Source organism: Leptonychotes weddellii, chromosome 4 (assembly GCF_054177405.1).
Source record: "Leptonychotes weddellii isolate Sample4059 chromosome 4, ASM5417740v2, whole genome shotgun sequence".
Lineage (NCBI taxonomy): Eukaryota > Metazoa > Chordata > Mammalia > Carnivora > Phocidae > Leptonychotes > Leptonychotes weddellii.
In genome coordinates, this window is record NC_138372.1 from 36,529,463 (window position 1) to 36,550,963 (window position 21,501).

General features: G+C 43.5%; 1 protein-coding gene across 3 annotated transcripts in view; it reads right to left on the reverse strand.

The window, feature by feature from the left end:
- Positions 1 to 11,615: 11,615 nt before the first annotated feature.
- Positions 11,616 to 21,501, reverse strand: part of FAF1 (Fas associated factor 1) — a 466,200-nt gene continuing 456,314 nt past the window's right edge. For all 3 annotated transcript variants that reach the window (XM_081816911.1, XM_081816912.1, XM_081816913.1), the window contains one exon: positions 11,616 to 11,871. Coding sequence is in view for 1 of the 3 variants with exons in the window: in XM_081816912.1 (XP_081673038.1) it covers positions 11,788 to 11,871 (84 nt within the window). In the remaining 2 variants the exon portion in view is untranslated. The remainder of the gene's footprint in view (positions 11,872 to 21,501) is intronic.

Sequence of the window (21,501 nt, forward strand, 5' to 3'; positions counted from 1 at the left end):
TTTGTGAATTTGCCTAATTATTTCCTTGGGATAAATTCCTAGAAATAAGATTGATTGGTCAGAGGCTTTTTTTTTTTTTTAAGGCTTTTGATAGCTGCTTGTCAAATAGCCCTCAGGAAAGGTTGTGTCAACGAGCACGCTAACAGTAGTGCATCTTGCTGATCTTTTTATTCTTTGCCAGTTCAGGCAGGAAAAAAAGAATCTTTTGTCATTGTAATTTGCATTTCCTTACTTATTCCTTAGTTTCTTCTTTATGTGTTAGTCACTCCTGTTTTTTTTTAACTCTGTGTATATTCTTTGTTTTTTTCTCTCATAAAGTTTCTCCTTTCCTTAATTTGTAATAGCTGTTTATATATTAAAGACAGTAGCATCCTCTTATCTGTAACATATGCTGCATTTCTCCTTTCTTTGGTTTCACCCAGTTTTGTTGTTATACTGCAGTTTTAAACAATTTTATATAACCAAATCTGTCATTTTTTCTTTATAGATTCAATTTACAGTATCATACCTACCAAGGGTTTTTTAAATCCAACTTTCTGAGAGCATTCACCTATATTCTCATTATTCACATTTAAATCTTTAGTTCATTTGAAATTAATTTTGGTGGAAGGTGTGAAGGAAGTTTGTAACTTAATTTTCCCCCAAATGATTAGCCAGTTATCACAGCACTACTTAATGATCCACCCTTTCCCCCACTGACCATATGCTATATACTAAATTCTCAGATGGTGTTAGGTCATTTCAACACTTTCTCTTCTAAGGAATGATTTACTTTTGCACCAGCTTCACTCAAAACTTATTGTAGTTCTGTAATGTCTGGGAAGGCAAGCATCTTTCTGATTCCTGATTCTTCTTTTTCAAAATTCTCTTGGCTATTTTGGAAAGAGAGTCTTCTGAAAAAATATTTTAGAATTTTTAAAGCTGGTTCCAAAGGGAAAGTAAAAATTTAAAACCCTTTGGAAATTTTATTTAACTGCCTTTAGAAAGTATTTTGAGGGAGATTATATATCTTCACAATATGGGATATTGCCATGTAGGACACAGTGTGACTTTCATTTATTTATGACTTTTATGTCCCTTTGTAAATTTTGTCATTTTGTTCCTGTAGTTTTTCTTAAGCATAATCTTTGGTATTTTATGTGTCTATTGTGAACAGAATCTTTTCATCTGTCTTTTCCCAACATCTAACTGGTTATAAGAAAGTTACTGATCATAGTATATTTATTTTGAGATTGGCCTCCTTTCTGACCCATTTTAAATGAGTTCTCACAGTCTCCGGTAGCTGAGTTTGGAAGGATCTGGAATTGACTAGGCTGAGGAAGAAAGGGAGGGGCGATTCTGCACATAGGAAATGGGGCAAAGGCCCAAGTGATTTGCAGGCTCTCCTAGGCTTTGAGGACGATGTGCACACGCAAGGTGGTCTTCTTTGGACGTTCCTTCTCATGGTCTCCACCTCAGAAGAGGGCCTTTGGAAACAGCGATTCCAGGAATCAGCCCCCGGGGCAACATGCCACCCAGACTCAGAGCCTTCGCAGCGCTGTGTGACCATGGATGAGTCGTCTCCTCGCTGGAATCAGATTGCTTGGAGGACAGCGGCGGCCAGGCCACCGCATGTGGGGAGAGGAGAATGTGAAGATGAAGGGCATCAGGGCGAGGCTCTTGGGCCGGATCAGACTCGGCTTGAGTGCAGTGCCTACCCGTTCTTGAAGTGCGCATCGGGGGTCCCCAGCCCCATTCGCCCAGCCTATAAACCTCAGGTCACCGACCAAAATGAAGATAAAAGGGGGAGATGGGGCTAGGAGGGAGAGACCTAATCCATCCGCTCAGGCGCGCGCGCACGCGCGTGTGCACACACACACACACACACACACACACACACACACACTCACCCTTTGGCGTCTTTGGTGTCTTTCCCTCAAAGAGTTCTACTCTGACTTACATCCTCCCCTACACACACCTTCTACTCCCTCCACACCCCATTTCCTGCTGGGACTGTGCAGTCTCCTTCCAGGCTGTGTATGGTGGGTGAGTTCCAAGCTGCTTGACTGGCTCAGGGCCGGATACTGGTTGGGCAGGAGCCCAACATGTTAACTCTCTTTCCTGGCCGGGTCCCGTGTCAGGGTGGGGAAGCTGGCTGACAAATGGGCTTTTTTTTTCTTTTTCTTTTTAACCCCAGTGGGTGGTTCAGACTCCAGGCTTGCAGCAGCACAGATGCAGAGATGCCTCCTCCGGGTGCCCAGGCCCAGGCCAGACAGTTACCTGGAACACTTCTGCTCACCATTTAGGACCCAGCACTCAGGATGCTCTACTGTTTCTTGTCAGAGGCACAGTAGGCAGATGCCAACGCTGCAAGCTCTCTAAGTGCCTCTGCATTTTGCCCTCTCTGAAGCCACACACACACCCATCTTCATGCCCAATTCATATCAGAGGAACTGAGGCATGGAGAGGAAGTGACTTTCCCAGGGTCATACAACTAGGTGGGAGAGGGATGAGAACTGTTCTTTGCATCTGTAGAAGAGACTGGTTGGAGATTAGCAGGTGGAGTTGAGGCCACATTCCTTACCCCTAGTTCTCAGAACTGACCCCTAGGGATAGGTGTAGGAGGATGAAGGCAGCCCTTCCTTTGGTGTTGGGAGCCTCTTTTCTTGGGGGCTAGCCACTTCACTCCCTTCTGAGCATGTACAACCCCCCTTCGCCTGTCAGGACTGTGCTTTCACTGCTGGTCAGGAGTCTCCCACCATCCTTCATGTATCCTTAGCACCCTTGGTCACAGGGCCTGGCTGAGCAGGGCTGTCAGTATGAAAACTGACCTGGGGTGGAGTCCTGCATTTGTCACATTCCCTCCTATGTAAGATGGAAGTAAAAAGAATGCTTTCATGGGGTCATTGTGAGGATTCAATAACACAATTCACAGAAAATCCTTCTCAGTGTCTGATGTGTAGTAAACACTCAAGGTATATTGGATATCGTTATTTGTTAGCCAGTTGCTGAATGAATGAATTCTTCTCTTTGCCTTACTCCAGAGTGGAAAACTGGTCCCTTCTCAGTATCCTTTTGCCTCCTTTAGAAAAATGACTGGGGAGGCTGGGAGCTGATGACAGGAGGTCACTTGAACCATAATTTGAAAACTCCCTCCAGAATCAGAATTCTGATGGATTGTAGTGGTTCAGAGACCTTCTGGCAGGCCTGGGGTGCTCAAGGTCCCAGAGGGACTCGGGCCATCTCCCTCCTTAGGTCACCTCGTTCACTCCCACCACCCTTTCCAGGGGCTCCATTAATCAGAACATGTTTGCTATAAAGCATAAAGTGAAATTGTGCCAGTAAGAAAGGAGCATCACAGCCCAGAGCCCATCCCCAGCTTCTGGAAGCAACCCCACCTGTCTCTTCTCAGGGCCTCCACTATTTTGTGCACACCATAGCCCTGCTGGTTCCTTGTGGGACTCCGCAAAGGCAGGGGCTGGGTTCTTTGCCCCCATGGCACAGTACCACTTTTATACCAGAGAACATAGTCTTTCCTTTTGTGTCCATGACCTCCCATAGCATGTAAAAAACTCATAAAATGCGCCGTGTTTTTTTTTTTTTTAATATCAAGAACCTGAGGCATGTAGGTGATACTGCACAAGCTAGTTATTCAATGATGCTTGGTGTGGTTGAAGGCATGCCAGAATGGAGCCTTGCTCAAGTCATTTCACTGCTCTGGGTCTCAGTTGCTCCATCTGTAGAATGACGAGAGGTAGACCTGCTATATTTGGAAATGCTCTGAAATGAGAAAAGGACCATGCAGACCCAGGTAGGAAAATGATGATACGTATGTGGGATGCTCCGTCCAGCTGGGACCTTGGTACTCTCCTCTGGAAATATAGCAAAATTCCTGGCCTCCAAACCTGATTTCCTTTACATGTGTTTCCACTAGACTCCCCCAAACACAGAGAAGTTTTAGTAAGACTCTCCTTGTTGTCAACTCTTCAGAAAAATACTATGCCAGTGTTACCAATGTGTGCCCAAGTAAGGCAGATAACATTTCTAGGGGCCTGGAGACCTCAGCCCAGAGAGGCAGTCTTCATTTTGATCCTGTAGGATGCCTACATTTTCTAACTCTCAGATCTCAGATTGTCAGGCTTGGGTAGTGCCATTTATTACAGAATGGACTCTGGCCACAGCCACTAGGTGGTGTTCATCTCTCCCAGAAGTCTATCGAACTGCCCAAACTGGGGGCCTTCTCTGGGTTCCCATGGCTCCTGGAACTTCTCTAGTGTTGACCACATTGTCCTGGAATTGGTGGCCCCATCCCAGCCTGGAGATTCTGGGACAAGGGTAGAGGCTGAGAATCCAGTGTTTAACAAAAAGCCTAAATGATGAATAGATGGAGTCAAAACTGACACTATCTCCATAAGGCAAAGGGCACTTAAACAGAACTTCAACTAAATGCAGGTCTAATGGGCGCCTGGGTGGCTCAGTCAGTTGAGCGTCTGCCTTCTGCTCAGGCCACGATCCCAGAGTCCTGGGATGGGTCCTGAGTCAGGCTCCCTGCTCAGCGGGGAGTCTGTTTCTCCCTCATCCTTCTGACCCTCCCCCCTGCTCATGCTCTGCCTCTTTGGCGCATGTGTGCGTGTACTCTCTCTCAAATAAATAAATAAAATCTTAAAAGAAATGAAATAAATGCAGGTCTAATGAAAATGCATGATGAAAAAAAAGATTTGCTTTGGAGACAGACAGGATATGTTATATAGTTGTTATGAGACTTTGGGCAAATGATTGAACCTCTCTAAGCCTCAGTTTATCAATGTATGAAGCAGGATAGTATGTTCCATCTCATAGGGTAGTTTTGTAGTTCATTCATTCATATAACATTTACTGTCTGTGCCCTGTGCCAGGCCCAGGGGCCAGACCTGTCACGGTCCACAGAGGGAGACTTCTGAGCAAATAATCACAATAATAGGATAAGTGCTCAGCTAGGGGCAAACACAGGGATTAGAAGAGGCCCCTAACCTGGCCCTGGGGATTCCATGAGGCTTTCTGGAGGAGAGGTAGTGGAGTGAAGTGGTAATAGCCTGAACTCTGGAGCCAAAACACCTGCGTTTGAATCCTGGCTCCTTGGTTTACTAGCTGTGTGACCTTGGGCAAATTACCTAATCTCTTGTGCCTCAGTTTGCTCACCAATGAAGTGGGGATATTAATAGCTCCTACTTCACAGGGTTGTTGTGAGGAGTGAAGTACTTAGTGCCTGGCATTCAATAAACATGATATAAATGTTCAATATTTATCAAGCACTATATACAGTGCCAGGTCTGTGTGGAAGGATAAAACAACAGATCAGATTGACACAGACCTTACCCTCGTGGGGTTTATACCTTAGGCAAAATCTGAGCTGAGTCTCGAAGCACAAATTGCCTATCTAAGGACAGTTTGAGAAGAGCAGAGGGCAGAGGAAGGAATTCAGGGCTGCTGACATTTCACAGGCAAGCAGAGCAGGAAAACTCTGCAGAGGAGACACAGGGGGATTTTTCAGAGGAGTGGAAGAAAACTAGGGGCGTGCAGTATCCTAGAAAGTGTGTGCGGATTTTTATTCTACTCTCACCTGTGGCTTAGAAGTTACAGCTACTAAAGCAGCTCAGGGCAGGGGCCGGGGATGGGGCTCATGGATAAGGGGAAACAGAGCAGGTGTGAGCTTCGGGCTCAGATCCAGAGTGGATTCTCAGCTCCTCTCTACTAGCTGTGTGTCTCTGGACAGTGACATCATTTCTCTGAGCCTCAGTTCCCCTAACTGTAATATGAGGATATTAGCAGTAGCGACCTGGCGGAATACTTCTGAGAATGGCTAGGGGGCGACACTGTGCAGGGCTTACCAGGGTACTCAACAGGAATTCCTTTACCCTTTGTCTCTTCTCAGCAGCTCCAGCTGGTTTTGTTCCAGCTCCAATTAACTAACTGCTTCAGTAACCACTGGGTGCATGACTGCAACGTGCTGACCCTGGGCTGGCTTGAAATAAACAGGTGATTATGACCTGATCTCTGTCCTCACAATGTTCCCTGATGAGCAAGGTGTTAGAGATGAAGTCACCACCTGCACACAGACATCATTTCTTTGTTGAAACTCAGTTAACAAAGTCAAAATTTCCTGTGTGCTTACCTATGTACTAGTCATTTTGCTAGGCCTTGAGGATAAGAAGTGACTTAGACCCTTTGGAGGGCTCACAGTCTGGGATGGGGGCAGGAAGAACATACGAGTTTAGAGTTACGATTCAGAGTGGTCCAGCGCTATGTACGGAAAGGGCAGCACAGGGCCGAAGATTCTCGCCTAACTTGGAGGGTGTGGGGAGGCTGTAGCAGTGGTCAGGGCAACCATTTTGGAGGAAATGAAGTCTAAACTGAAAGTGAAGGATGGAGAGGTGGCAGGAGTCTGGTGGCGACAGAGGGAATAGTGTCCAAGGCCAGAGGTGATACAAAGCTGATGCTTTCAGAAGATTGCAGGTGACTCTGGATGTGTGTTGAGGGCATGGCTGGAGGTAGATGGGAAGGGAGGTAGGGGCCAGATGGCAGGAGTTTTAAATGCAAGCTGAGTTTGGATTTTATTTGGAGGGCAATTGTAAGCCTCTGAGGGTATGAAGGCATGGGTGTGGCATATTGAGGCAGGGGTTTTAGAAAGCTCTTTCTGGCAGCTTCGTGGAGACTGGTCTCGAAGAGAAGGACTGGAGAAAGGGAAATCAATTAGGATGTGGTTTTATAACCCAGGTGAGAGACAACAAAGGTCTGACGGAAGAAATACCCATGGGATAATGGGTGAAGGAGCAAGGAATGGACTTTGGAGATGTCCAAGAGGTAGAAGCTGCAGGATCCTTCTTAAAATGTTGCACGTGCTTAAAAATAAAAGGCATTGCTTAAAACCTGGCCCCTGACACCTTGGGGAATGAGTCATTTTGGAGAGCTGAATTCTCTATGGAAATGGGGCTTTACCCATTTTTGTATCCACCAACAGTTAAAAAATATTATTACGATTATTGGAAATGCTTTGGTAAAAGGGCATACTTTTCCTGAAGGTGGTACTGCATTGACATAAACAGCAGGAGCTTTAGAGTCAAAGGTCTGGGTCTCAAACTCTGTTCTGCTCTTTATTAGCTGTGGAGCTCGGGCAAGTCACACTTCGCCTCTTTGAGCCTGTTGCTTCAAAATGGGGTCAAGATCACCCATTCGACAGGGTTGTTGTGGGGTTACATGAGGTAATGTATGTAATGCTCTGAGCACAGTACTGGGCACATCCTAAGTGCTCAGCAAGTTAGGTCTCCTCTCCCCTCCTTCCCATGATGCCCCAGGCTTAGCCTCTGGACACCAGTAACAGTGACACTTTGTGCAAGGCTCTTTAACCTTCCCTGGAGGGCCCCAGAGCAGTATTCTTGGACTTCTTGCATCTGCTGTTCACATTTCGTGTGTCCTCCCCCATCAACTGCCACTTGTCATTATCATCACCCACTCTCCTTTCCTTTTGTAATTCTGTGTGAGTTTGTAGACCAGATGATAGCTAACTGCTTTACATGTTAACTGTTAAATGTTAGTTCACTTAATCTTCACAACCTTATCAACCAAGTACTGTAATCATTTCCATTTTATAGCCCCAATGCGGAGGCACAAGAAGGTGAAGTGACTTCCTGAGGGCACATCACTAGTAAGTGCAGGAGCGGCTTGGACCCAGGCAACGTGGCTCCAGAGGCCATGCTCTCGGCCACACATTATATCACCTCTCAAAACTGAGAACCACAACTAACAGTGTGCAAACTAAGCGTTAACAGAATGAAGACTGGAGAGCAAGTCTCTTTTATTGGTATTTCCTTTCAGACCACACTTTCAAAATACAGCAGGGAGGAGCTGTAAGGCCATGGCAGTTGTTAGGGGTCATCTTCCAAAGCAGATTATTTGAGATGAGAGAGAAGCACTGAATGCAGAGGGAGGTTCAAGGCAAGGAAGCCCAACTGTTGTTATCTCCACCCTCCCCCCCTTTGGGGGTTGCAGCTTTCATTTAGATAAAAATGTGGCTTGATGAAAAGAATGGGCAGATTCAACTTCCCAAATAGCCTGATGGTGTTTGCATGATGTAAATGGTGGTTCTGAATTTTCTGGCATCAATATTGCCCACTGAGAATCTGATGCATACAGATTTTCCCTTCCAGAAAATTACATTTAGCTTCTTATACACAATTGTGGGGGATGCCAAGACCCATTCTTGGACATGAAATTTAGAGATTCTTTATAGAAGAGCTGTGAACCTGAAAATCAGAGCCTAGGGCTTGAGTCCAGACTCTTGTCCTGACATTCTGTGTGACTCAGGCAAGCACTGCCCTTTGAGCCCGCACTGCAGTGGTCTGGGATGATGAGTGTAGAGGGTGTGGGAAACTGCAAAATGCTACCTGAATGTTATCAGGACGCTGAGGTTCAGAGAGGTTACTCACCTTAAGGTCACATAGCTATAAAGTGGCAGAACCAAGGTTCAAACTGGAAGACACTAAAGTCTGTGTGTGTGTGTGTGTGTGTGAGTGAGTGAGAGAGAAGAGAAATGAGAGAGAGACAGAAAGAAGAGAAAGGAGAGGGAACGAGAAATGAGAGCAAAAGAAAGGAGAGAGAGAGAGATCTCCCTCCAAGAATTTTTAAAAAGATCAAATGAGATAATGCAGGTGAAAGGGTCACACAGATTGTGAAGTGTGACGTGTATGTGATTACTCCTGAACTGAATTTAGGATTCCACGTCCCATCCATCTGTGGGACCCGGGACTGGGTGGATGGGGAGCTGGGAGGGATGGCGGAAGTGTGTTCATCAGTGATGCTGCTCATGGAGACAATGAAGACCCGCTCCCCTATCCAAATGAAGAACTTCTGTGCTTTTGGGGAAATCTGTCAGAGCTCTGCAACATCTTTAAAACCCATCCCTTTGACCAGCATACTCAGGTCAGTATGTGTAGCTTTGGGAGTAGCAATTTTAATGCAAATGCAAACTTAGGTTTCTAATGTCACCAAATAAAATTTATAAAAGCCTAAATCCTATTCTCCTACATTAAAAAAAGAAAGATTCCATAAAAGATCTTCTCATCCAATTCAGACTTTGGATGCTTAATTCAGAGATGAACACCTACCTGTGTGTCCCGTAAAGCTAGTGGTGCCAGAGCATGGCAACATTTCCAACCAGAAACCTCTCCAAACTACACCTTCTCAGGGTCTGTGGGAAATTGTCAGTACTTCCTTAAATCTTCAAACTAATGCTCCAAACATACAACTGATAATCCAAGGAACACAGAGGAATGAGCTGGAATGGAAGTGAGGATGACAGGGAGTCCTGGAACTTCACTGTAAACAGCTGGGCAGAAGAACACGGAGCCCATGTTCTGATTGACTCACTGCATCTGGCAGCTGGGATGTAAAGCCCAAGGAAGTTTAAGGGCAGGAGGAAGAATTGCCAAAGGACATTGCTATTTCTGTGATAGCAGAAATTCTCCTCTTGTGATAGCAAGTTACTTGATGTTTTTCTTGGAACCTAACTTTATGCAAGTCCCTTTAATGTTGTGCTTGTAAGAAAAAGCCCAAAACTGCTTTGGCTTCCGGTTCTGGAGCTCAGTAGACCAGAATGATGTGAGTGAACAGTGACAATTAGCTGAGGCCTTTCCCAGCAATGGGGGCCTATAGGATAGGATTTCATGAGACTGAACTAGAAGAATCTCTCAAGACAGGGTTGAAAAAGGGTGTGTAAACTTCATACACGTTCAAGAAGCATTTAATAACTTTTATGAAATCAGTTTCAGAGTAAAGTCTCTATCACTAGAATACAGAAGTGAAGCTGACAGGGCAGAACAATATGATGAAACCAAACCCAAATCAGATGGAACAGGTTAACCATGAAAGTAAATTCAGAGTCCTGTCTCTCCAACTCCCACCCACACTCTTGCTGCTGTTCCTGAGTATGGCCTGGGTTAAGGGCTATAGCTTCTGCATGGCAGCTAAGGTATACCTGGAAAAAGAAGAATTGGTGCCCTAGTGCATCTGTAGCATTGGAAATGACTGTCTTTGGGTCCACCAGGTTAGGAAGGTAGGTGTGGACAAAAAAAAAAAAAAAAAGGAAGGTAGGAGTAGAGCTGAATTCCCCCCATAGTGGGTCTCTTTTCCTTTCAGCCTGCCTGGGAGACCTCTGGAGCAGAGAAGGCCTGACTCTAAGCAGATGTAGCACTATCTTTTAGGAACACATCTCTTACGAGAGAGTGTTCAGGGAGGTCCCTGGTCGGAGCACCAGAGAAAAGACACAGGAGGAATTTTCCTGGCCAATATCCACTTCCAGGCAGAGGGAAAAGGACCAGCCATATCTTAGGCTTCGGTTAGAGTCTTCTGAGAACCCCTTGAATTGGGCCAGGGGAAAAACCCAGCACTTAGACTGTACTTTGGACAAATACAAAATGTCAAAATGAGAATCCCAAACCCTGGGATAGAGACCACAGGTGACATAAAAACAGATATGGAGAAACATTCCAAGACTAAAAAGAAATCATTGGCTGTGAAGGCATCAACAGTGCTTCCATGAACTAAACTTCAAACCCCAAATCCACAGATTAACAAAAATCTATATTTACTAAATCATTCCCAAATTATTATATGTAGGTTCAGGCAACACATGTCTTCTGAGCTGAGCCCCCAAGTTTGCTCTCTTAAATATATGAGATCAGAATTTTCAGCCATGAGATCTTTCATTTGAAATGCAAATCTAATATCTAATACTGAAACGTTAAAAGAATGAAATAGTGGAGCAAGGTTTTATAGCGGGGCTCGGAGTCCATGGGGTGACTGATCAGATTTTGGTGATAGACAAGGTGCTTAAAATACCAAGTAACAAGGTTCCAACACATGATGGAGCAGAGGGAGAGAAAAGCAGGAGAGAACTGTGTTCGGTGTACACTGATGGACCAGCTCTGTGGGAGCTGGTATCTATGAGGTTCGAACTGCCCAAATGCAAACTGCCCAAATGCAAACAGCAGCTTCTTGCATCTGGGCCAGATACCAAAGTCCTGGTACTGGTCCTCTTCACACTATCTCAACATTCACATAATGTGCTTCAACAGTTTTCCACGCTGCACTGGAAGAGCAGATACCTCCTAGATGGAACCTGGAGACCCAAGGCAGCTGCAGTTTAAAATAAGTATCTTGCATATATGTCAAATGCAGTCCTCAAACACAACCTCACATCTTAGTAAATAAGTCAGAAAGTACCAACAAAAATGATATGCTTTTTTTCCTACAACAATGTTTAATCTCCATGCTGAGAAGTCCCATTTGACTTTTTTCCCCATGCCTTTTAAAATTAGGTGACAAAGTAGAAATCCAGTTGTGAAAATAAAAAGGCAGAGGTGTATGAGCCCTGGCTCAATGAGACGTATCAAATACATGGCATCCTGGTGTCCCAGGGCAGACAGAACTGTCCTAGACAGTGTGGGGAAACGGTGGGCACTGGAGAGGTAAAAATTCTACTTCGTGGTCACTCACACTTGAACAGTGCATTAGTCATTGAATAAGGGTGAGGTGAAGGGGATAAGGGAGGGCTGCAGAGTTGTAATTTTCTATGAGGATTGGGAACATATACTCGTGGATGGGAAATTTTAAGTAGCTATGTTTATTATTACTTTTTTCCAGCAATCTTGCAAGAGGCAGAAGTGTGACATTGAGTTGAGTGAGACGAGCGTGTAGGTGGGTTGGCGAGGAGCCCTTCTCTTGATGCAGGCCTCTGGCTTGTCAAGGAAGGCTGGTTCCACTGCTGGGCCATGTTTACTCTTTTGCTTCAAGGAAAAGGGTTTCTTGAGGGAACAACTTTACCTCCAATAGTGATTTATTTGGGTCCAGCTGGGTTACCTAAAAAGAAAGAAAACACATTTAAAAGATTGGAACAATCTCCTCATGGCGTTCGGGTCCTCCCTGTGCACGCTGGCTCTCAGCCTGCTACGCAGTGGCCTCAGCATGTCCGAATCTATCATCTTATTAGATGCTCACAATGAACCTGGGACGTATGTGGTGCGATTTCCATCTTAGAACCAAGGACACCAGGGCTCAGAGAGGTCACGGCTCATAGATTAGTGGAAGAACTAGCATGTGACCACAGGCAGGCACAGCTTCAGGAGCCTGGACCTCTTCCTGGGCAGGTGGGAGATCCGTGCCTCCTGCACAGCACAGCTTGACCCACAGAACGGAAGCCCCTTAGGAAAGGGTACTGGCTAAACAACTGATTGGCATTCTGGGGACCTCTGCTTCATTAACTCCTGACAGCATGGGGGCACTTTTCTGCTTGGTAGGAAAAGAGCTAAGTCCTTGGGGCTGATTTTCTGGCTAAACCTTCCTGTAGTAAACTGAACAATGCCTACTCTCCCATGCCCAAAGATGAATATCCTCCTCTGAGGAAAAGTCTCCCTAGGAAGGCGTATCACAATCTCCTTGTTGGTGGAGGGGGAGGATATTTAGTTTGAAAAAATAGTCAATGCCATAATAAGACTTTCTATTTTAGAAATAAAAAAAATCATTATTTAATAGTATGAACTATAGGGAGTAAAGCTAGACCAAATCTTGGCTCAGTTGGGAAATGCTAGTCATATAGGAATCCTAAAGTAGATTTATGACTCCTAGGCCAGGGGCAGGGATGGAGGATTTATGAATCTGAGAGTGAGAGAAAGAAACAGTTTTCCTATTTATCAGCAGGGAGTATGAATTTTAAAAAGTTGAGAAATACTAGTTTAGTGGAAGTGACAGTGGGCTTTGGAACCAGAAAGATTCCGGTTTAAGGGGTGCCTGGGTGCCTCAATCGGTTAGGCATCTGCCTTCGGCCCAGGTCATGGTCCCGGGGTCGAGCTCCGCGTTAGGCTCCCTGCTCGGCAGGGAGTCTGCTTCTCCCTCTGCCTCTGCCCCCTCCCCCTGCTCATGCTCTCTCTCTCTCTCTCTGTCCCCCCCTACCCCTGCTGTCCCTCTCAAATAAATAAATAAAATCTTAAAAAAAAAAAGATTCCGGTTTAAATCATAGCTGTGTTGGCTATTAGCTTTCTGGCTTTGGAGTTAATATCAACCATGCAGGACTGATGTGAGGATTAAATGAGAAAAAAATATACAATTAGCAGTGTCCAGCACAGAGCAGGTGTTCAATGATGGCTACCGTGTATGTGAATAACTAAGGATGGACAGACACAAAGATAAATGGACAGGTCTGAGTGTGTGTGATGGGAGGCTGGGTAGTCTGCTATGTGAGATACAGGGACTCTGGGCCTGTGGTCCGCAGAGAATACAGCACCTGAGGCTGGCAATCTTGTCCTCTGCTCAACTCAAGCCACACCTAATGAGATGGCTCCACTGTCTTCTACTCAAGGGGGATGAGGGCCCTGGGAGCCTAGTGTCACAAGCAGGCTGGAGAGCTGAAGGAGGAACACTATCTTCATCTTCGACTGTATCCAGATGGAAACCTGGTAGGCCCAGGGGGGTCATTAAGGAGACACATCAACCACCAGAATCCTCTCTGCTTACACGGAACCCAGAGCAAAGTGGCTGTACTGGTATCTCTTGGGTTCTGGGCAGATGGGCAGGCAAGGTGGTGGGGAGGGCCCAGCCTGCTGTCTGTCTTCCAATGCACTGGGGGGCAAGCTGCGGCAAATGTTTACCCACATCCCCAATTAATGTATAATATTGCACTGTCTCTTGTCAACAGAGACTCTGCTTCAGACTCGTTGGTATTTTCTGCCCAGCTGCTTCCGCTATTGTTCTTAATTAACATGCCAGAGCTCTTCCGGCATCTTGTGCTTTGTTATTTGTGGTTTGTAAATATGATGTTTGTTGGGAGAAACCATAATCATAATAGTGCCAGAGCCTATGCACACCAGCAGAAATGCTATGAAGCAAAACAGGCAGGGAGGCTGGAGGCTGGAGCCTCGGGCCCAAACTGCACCCTGCCTAAGCTGTCAACATCCAGGGTTAGAGGTTCAGAAAACTGTGTCCCAGGAAAGTTAAGTGATTTTCTCTGTCACTTTGGGTGAGACAGCTGGGACTTGAAAAGGAGGAAACTAAAGTTTTTTGAACACCTATTACATGCCAGGGACTTCATGTTATTTCATTTAATTCCTGTAACAACCATGCAAGGTAGGTAGAGGTGGCAAAATTGAGGCTCAAAGTGGCTGCCACTTGTTTAAGGCCACGTGGTTAGTAGGGGTCTGTCTATACAGTATAATGGTTAAAAAGACTGAAGCAAACTTAGATTCAAATCCCTGTTCTCACTTTACTACCTATAGACCTTGAAGTTCTATAGAAGAGCCTAGGTTTCTCCATCTCTAAGATGAGAATAATCAGTTTCTCGTTCATAGGTTGGTGTGATGGTTAAATGGAGTGTTGGTAAAGCTTCTGGTACAGTGCTCAAGCCAGTACATGCTCAGTGAGTGGTAGCCATTACTGGCTGGAATGTTGCCTTGGAGAGGGGTCCTGGTCCCACTTCACAGCTGGAGCTCTTTTCCTGAAGCCTCCTGGAGCGCAGGTCTGTACCGGGCTGCCTTTCTTATTTCTGCCCTGCTGCCCTGCTAGGCTAATGCCTCAATAACTAGAGACCCCCTTGGATAGTTTCAGTGAGGCCATGCTGAGCTACTTCACAGCAAACGTGGCTGTTTGGGGGCTGTTCCTTCTGGTACCCCAGATCAGAAGCAATTGTTTTCTTCTTCGGAGGTCATTTTAGACAGAAATTTCAGAATGAACAAGGACAACCTCTGCTTCCATTCTTTTTTTGCCTGCATGGACAAAAAGGCTGTAGGGGAACCTAGGGGGATGAGGTTCTCCCCTGCAAGACAGGTGGCCGTGCTGTGGAACCATCATGCCATGCTCTGGGTCCCGTTCAAGAGGGAACTGAGAAGTGGTGGTGGTGGCCTGCTGCTATAGGGAAAGGGGTAGCTGAAGGACCGCCAAGCAGATCAGACATGTTACGTGCAGCGCCAGTGGGCAGGGCTGGGACCGGTGAGATCACAGGAACGCAGAATTCAGCTGGCCAGAAAGGACTCTTGAAGCTGCTCGTGTGCGGCTGTGCTACTTCCTTCTTCCTCCTTCTATTCTGTTTTCTTCTTGTTCTTCCTAACCATCATCATAGCAGCAACTATCATTTATTGAGTACCTACCATGTAGCTGGAATCATGCTAAGTACTTCATATATATATAGTACTCTAACTAGTCCTCAAAAAAGCCAAATGAGGTAGGTATTACTGCTGCCATTTTATAGCTGAAGATACCATGGGTTATCATATCAAGGTGCAGATAGAATAAGATTTCACACTCAAGTCTGTCTGACTCCAAAGCTCATGCTAAACAGAACGCTTCTGGCTAACATGTCAGTGGGCTGCCTTGTGGCAATGGAGGAGGAGGGAGGGGTGGGGACAGTGAGTGCATTCTCTCTTGCCCCTAGAAGCATTCAAATAAGGGCATATTTGAGAAGATCATGAAGATAACAGTAACGGCTAACATATAGTTAGCATTTATTTTGTACCAGGCATATTCCAAGCACTTTATAAAATAATTTAATTTGCATAATAACCTCCTGAGGTAGATACAATTATTATTCCCATTTTACAGATGAGAAAACTGATCCATGGAACACATTAAGTAACTTGCCCAAGGTCTTAAAGCTATTCAAGACAGAGCCAGGATGTGAATCCAGTTTTGGAATCCATATGTTGCACTGCTAGAATATTCAGCCAGGGGTGTGGCTAAGAGCAGGCTCCACCCAGAGAAAAAAGTTGGATGAGATGACCCTGAGGTTGTTTCTAACCAAGCTTCCAAGATATAAAATCTTCACTTTAAGAATGGCAAAAGATCAAGGGTCAGGAAAAAAAAAACAACCCTGAAATGTTTATAAAATACGAATACAAAAACCCAATCTTAGCTTGTGTTCTGCCATTTACCTGGGACTTTACTGAATTATTGACTCTCTAAATCAACAGAGAAACCTACCCTTTGGGACTCCTTGGGAGAGGAGGAGCATTCTCAGTTAAGAGGTCTGGCCTGACTTTGTCTATGTTAGAAAAGGAAGGTCAATCACCTTGACAGTTTATTCATTATACTTAGGGAACCTGAATGATATATTTTCTTATTAAATTAATACCTTAGCTATTTGGTTTGGTGAAACTTGTTTATGTTAGCAAAAATGGGACAAATAGAACTATTCTTTCCAAGATCAATTGTCTCAGCAGTTGGAACTTTCATATACATCTTATTTCTATTACTTCCTTGGGCTTCAGTTCCTTTTTAAAAAAAGTCTAATATTGTTGCTGAGAAAAATGTGAATCATTGTGACAGAATCTCGTCCTACGTCATACCAAACAGAGTCCCAGAATGTTAGGGTGAGAAAGTTCCTTAAATGCCAAAAGTCCAACCCCTTCATTTCACACAGAGGTCAAGTGACTTGGCCCAGGTCACACAGTTAAGAGGCAGATGTAGTACTCTACCCCAGAGTTTCTGACTTCCATTTTGGGGTTCTTTCTAGAAAGCACACCATTCTGCCTCTCACTTAAAAAAAAAATACCTGAGCATAATATACTACTACTACTAGGCTGGGGGCTACCTGAGAGCAAGAGCTGAGTGATACTAAAAATAACAGTAGCAGCAATATATGCATAGTACTTTATAGTTTGTAACATATTTATACAAACATTAACTCACGGTCATATAGCATAGATATTATTATCAGTCCTTGTTATTTTACCTAATTTTGCTGAAGTACTGCTTTTATTTTGAAATTGAATAAAAGTTAAGTTCGAATCTAATATTTTCACATTTAGGAAAAAATGCTAGGTTCAACAAATGGTGCTGGAACAACTGAACACTGACATGCAAAAAAAAAAGGCTCTAGATGCAGAACTTGTACCCTTTCCAAAAATAACTCAAAATGGAGTACAGACTTAAAAGTAAAACACAAAACTATAAAATTCCTAGAAGATAACATTGGACAAAACCTAGATGACCGTGAGAATGGCTTTGATTTTTTAGATATAACACCAAAAGTACAATCCACAAAAGAAATAATTGATAAAGCTGGACTTCATTAAAATTAAAAACTTCTGCAAAACACACTGTCAAAAGAATGAGAAGACAAGCTATAGACAGGGGAAAAAAAATATTTGCAAAAGACATATCTGATAAAGAATGATTATCCAAAATATACAAAGAATTCTTAAAACTCAACAATAAGAAAATGAACAATCCAATTAAAAAATGGGCCAAAGACCTTAAAGATACCTTATCAAAGAAGAGCTACTTCAGATGGCAAATGAATATATGAAAAGATGCTCCACCACATCATATGCTATCAGGGAAACGCAAATTAAGTAACAATGAGGTACCACTACATGCCTATTAGATGGCCAACATCTAGAACACTGAAAACACCAAATGCTGCTTGAGGATGTGGAGCAACAGGAACTCTCATTCATTGTTGGTAGGAAGGCAAAATGGCACAGTACTGGAAGACAGGTGGTTTCTTACAAAACTAACCCTATTCTTACTATATAATCCAGTAATCATACTCCTTGGTATTAACCCGAAGGAGCTGAAAACTTATGTCCACACAAAAATCTGCACACAGATGTTTACAGCACCTTTATTCATAACTGCCCAAAACTTGGAAGTATCCAAGATGTTTTTCAGTAGGTAAACAGATAAATAAACTGTGGTGCATCCACACAATGGAATATTATTCAACACTAAAAAAATGAGCTATTAAGCTATGAAAAGACATGAAGGAATCTTAAATGCTAAATGAAAGAAGTCAATCTGAAAAGGCTACATATTGTATGATTCCAACTATATGACATTCTGGAAAAGGCAAAACTATGGGGATAGTAAAAAGATCACTAGTTCCAGTAGTTTCCAGTAAAAAGATTCTAGTTCCAATAGAATGTAAGAGTAAACCCTAATGTAAACTATAAACTCTGAGTGATAATGATGTGTCAAGGTAGGTTCATCAGTTGTAACAAATGTACCACTCTGGTGAGGGATGTTGACAATAGGGAATGTTGATAATGGCAGAGGCTACACATGAAAGGGAGTGTATGGGAACTCCCTGTACTTTCTGCTCAATTTTGCTGTGAGCCTAAAACTGCTCAAAAAATATAAAGTCTTTATTTTATTTATTTATTTATTTATTTTTAAACGGGGATTTTTTTTTTTTTAAAGATTCTATTTATTTTTTGACAGAGAGCGAGAGAGGGAACACAAGCAGGGAGAGTGGGAGAGGGAGAAGCAGGCCTCCCGCCAAGCAGGGAGCCCGATGCGGGGCCCAATCCCAGGACCCCAGGATCATGACCCGAGCTGAAGGCAGACGCCTAACTGAGCCACCCAGGCGCCCCAATATAAAGTCTTTAAAAAACGTGCTAGGTTGCATTTTTTTTTTTTTTTAACATTCCCAAGGTATTTTAACAGCTTATGAAGGAAATGCACTGCAGTGGTACTTGGAAATCATGCATTTGGAATTAGCCACACTCTGTAGATTAGGAAATGAGACCTAGAGATTGTGTTTGCCTATGATAGCAAAACGTTAGAGGCAGAACCAGAACCCAAGCCTTCTGACTAGTTTCCTAATGCTTTCCATTACAACTCCCCCACCTCCTTCAAGTGTTCTTTCTCACTCCATGAGTTATAGCCTTCAGGTTCAGTGTGTGGAATTGGGAGGCAATAGACCACCAGTGGTTTCTCAAATGTATTCTTGCTTTTAGAGTAAAATTTGCATTTCAGAGAATTCCAGCATCTCCAAGGGGAGAAAAGCTCTATTCTCGTATTTTCTGTAGTATTTGGCTGCTCCTCCCTGGGCGACCAACACCACCACTTTCTAGACTGTGCTGTGTGGTGGATGGAGCCTTGCACAGTCTGACCCCCAGGAGCAGCCCTTTGCTACGCTGGTGGAAAATTTACAATCCTTTTGTAGTTCACACAGAAAGCAAACACTAGAATCTCACCCATACCCCTTCTTCCTCCTTTTCTCTCCCACAGATGTGGGAGACAATTAGATCCCATCATCTACAATAGACAGACAGAAGACCATGCAGCCTCTGCAAGCACTCACTCACCTTTCAGCTCTCATCAAGCTCCCCCTCCTCTATATTCCTTTGTACTGACAGCTAAGGCTGTATATTATCTAATGCTGTCAGGATGTAAAGGACCAGAATGTACAGGTTCTAGTTCTGGCTCTAGTGGTGCAACTTTGGATAAGTCACTTTTCTTCTCTACCCTTTAGTTTTTGCATTTTTAAAAATGTGGGGGTTAATGATTCAATGGGGTCAACTGGACTGCTGTTGGGCTTTGGAAATAGAAACACTTGGGTTCAAATTCAAGCTCTTGGCCATGTCAGTAAGATGCTTAGAGCTCCAGCTTCCTTCTCTACTGGGTGAAAGGGTTGTTGTAGGGATTAAAATGGCCATCATGGAGTCTCACACATGGCAGCTATTATGATTCAATGTCTTATTTATGTCTTAGTAGATGTCATTTGTATGGTGTGAGATCCCCAATGACCTAGGGAGAGAGCTTTGGGTTGGATTCCATTGCTAACACCTCCTAACTCTCTGATGACCATGGATAAATTACTTAATTTTCTGGTTCATTGTTTATTTATAATATTGAGACATTTTTACCATCCAGAGTTGCTGTGAAGATTTAATAAGATGAAGCTTATAACCATGACACATTTCATACTCATGATTCCACACGGAGGGACTCTGGGATGCTCTCCCCATCTCTCACACAGGGTGAGATCAAGACGTGTTTGGTGAGTGTGGGTAGAAGAATCTAAGCTCAACCTCTTCCTTTCCCTTTTCTGGAGCCAAATCTGCTTCTCCAATTGTAGACCAAGGACTTTGTGGGCAAGTCTGTCAATTTAGGGGCAAGGAATATATCAGTAAGCCCCCTGGCTGCAGATCCCAAACCACAATCTCTAATCAACTTTCTCAGTAACAAACGTGATATTTGTATTCCCCCTCAGTCAAATGTCTGTCTTTCAGTTGGTCTTATGTCTTTTAATTAGTCTTGAACAAGTTAAGTGAAGGGGTATTATTTAAATGACACTTAAAACCCCAAATACCCCTATAGCACTAAACAAGTGCTTAACAATTATGATTTGATGTAACTTGATGTAAGGGTCACAAATCTTTTTTTTCTCAAAGTCTATTCAGCCTTGATTAGAAGATGAGAGTCACCCAGTCAGGGCATTAATCAATTCTAAATATATTTCCCACCCATAAAGCCACAACAAAGCTTGTTCTTAAAGACATGCTTCTTTAAACAAGTTATCTGAATACAAAATGAATGTGCTCACAAACTTCCTTTGAAGAATGTGTACATAACAATGACCATTGTTTTATAGCTCTCACACTACCTTCATATATTTTATCTAAACCCTGGAGCTATTCCAAGAGATATTCCAAGAGATTGGACTAATTTATTCTCATTTTAACAGATGAGAACACCAAAGCTCAAACAAGGATATTACTTATGGTCATACAACTAGAAATTGGTGACTGGAGCTCACATTTGAACCCACATCTTCTCAGTTCAAATCCTGAGCTCTTTCTACCCTAGGAGGCAGCACAAAGGTGTTGCTTATGTAAATTTCCAAATTATACTGAAGCTGTATATATATATATATATCTATATATATCTGCTTTTGCTTCTGTTCAAAATTAGCATTTACTTTGAGCATGGGACAACTAATCTTTTTTTTTTTTTAAAGATTTATTTATTTATTTTAGAGAGGGAGAGAGAGAGCAGGGGGGAAGGGCAGAGGGAGGGAGAAAGAGAGAAAGAGAAAATCTCAAGTAGACTCCCTGTTGAGTCCGCTGAGTGGGGAACCCATGACCCTGAGATCATGACCTGATCAAGAGGTAGATGCCTAACCAACTGAGCCACCCAGGTGCCCCACAACTAATCTTTTTGGTATGCTAGGAGTAATCCATTCTGTTAACTGCTGTAAAAAATGTGTATTAAATACCACAAGTTTAAAAAATAATCATTAATGTCATCACTACCAAAAAAGTTACCATTTATTTGGCATTTTATAAGTGCCATATGCAATACTAGTTGTTCTATATATTATCTAATTAAATTGTCATAACAATCCTATGAGATAAGTACTCCTATTATTCCCACTTTACAGATGAATTCTATTCTCTGAGGTCAAAAGTGGTTAAGGGATTTGCCCAGGATTACAGAGGTAGAAAAGATAAGGCTAGAATTTGCACCCAGGTTTGTGAATGTCCAGACTACATCTAATGCATCCCTCTTCACTGCCTCTTAACCTCTGATCCTACTTCTAAAAGGAGAACAGTTAATGTTCCCTTGAGCATAAAAAAAGCATGCACTCTGCAGATGTATCATAGCTCATGGCCCTGGTGTGGTATGAGCTTTGTTGTTCCCCACAGGAACACAGGCTACCTTTTATTACTGTCAACTTGGTCCAAATAGCTAATTGTCCATATTCTTTAAATACCTCTT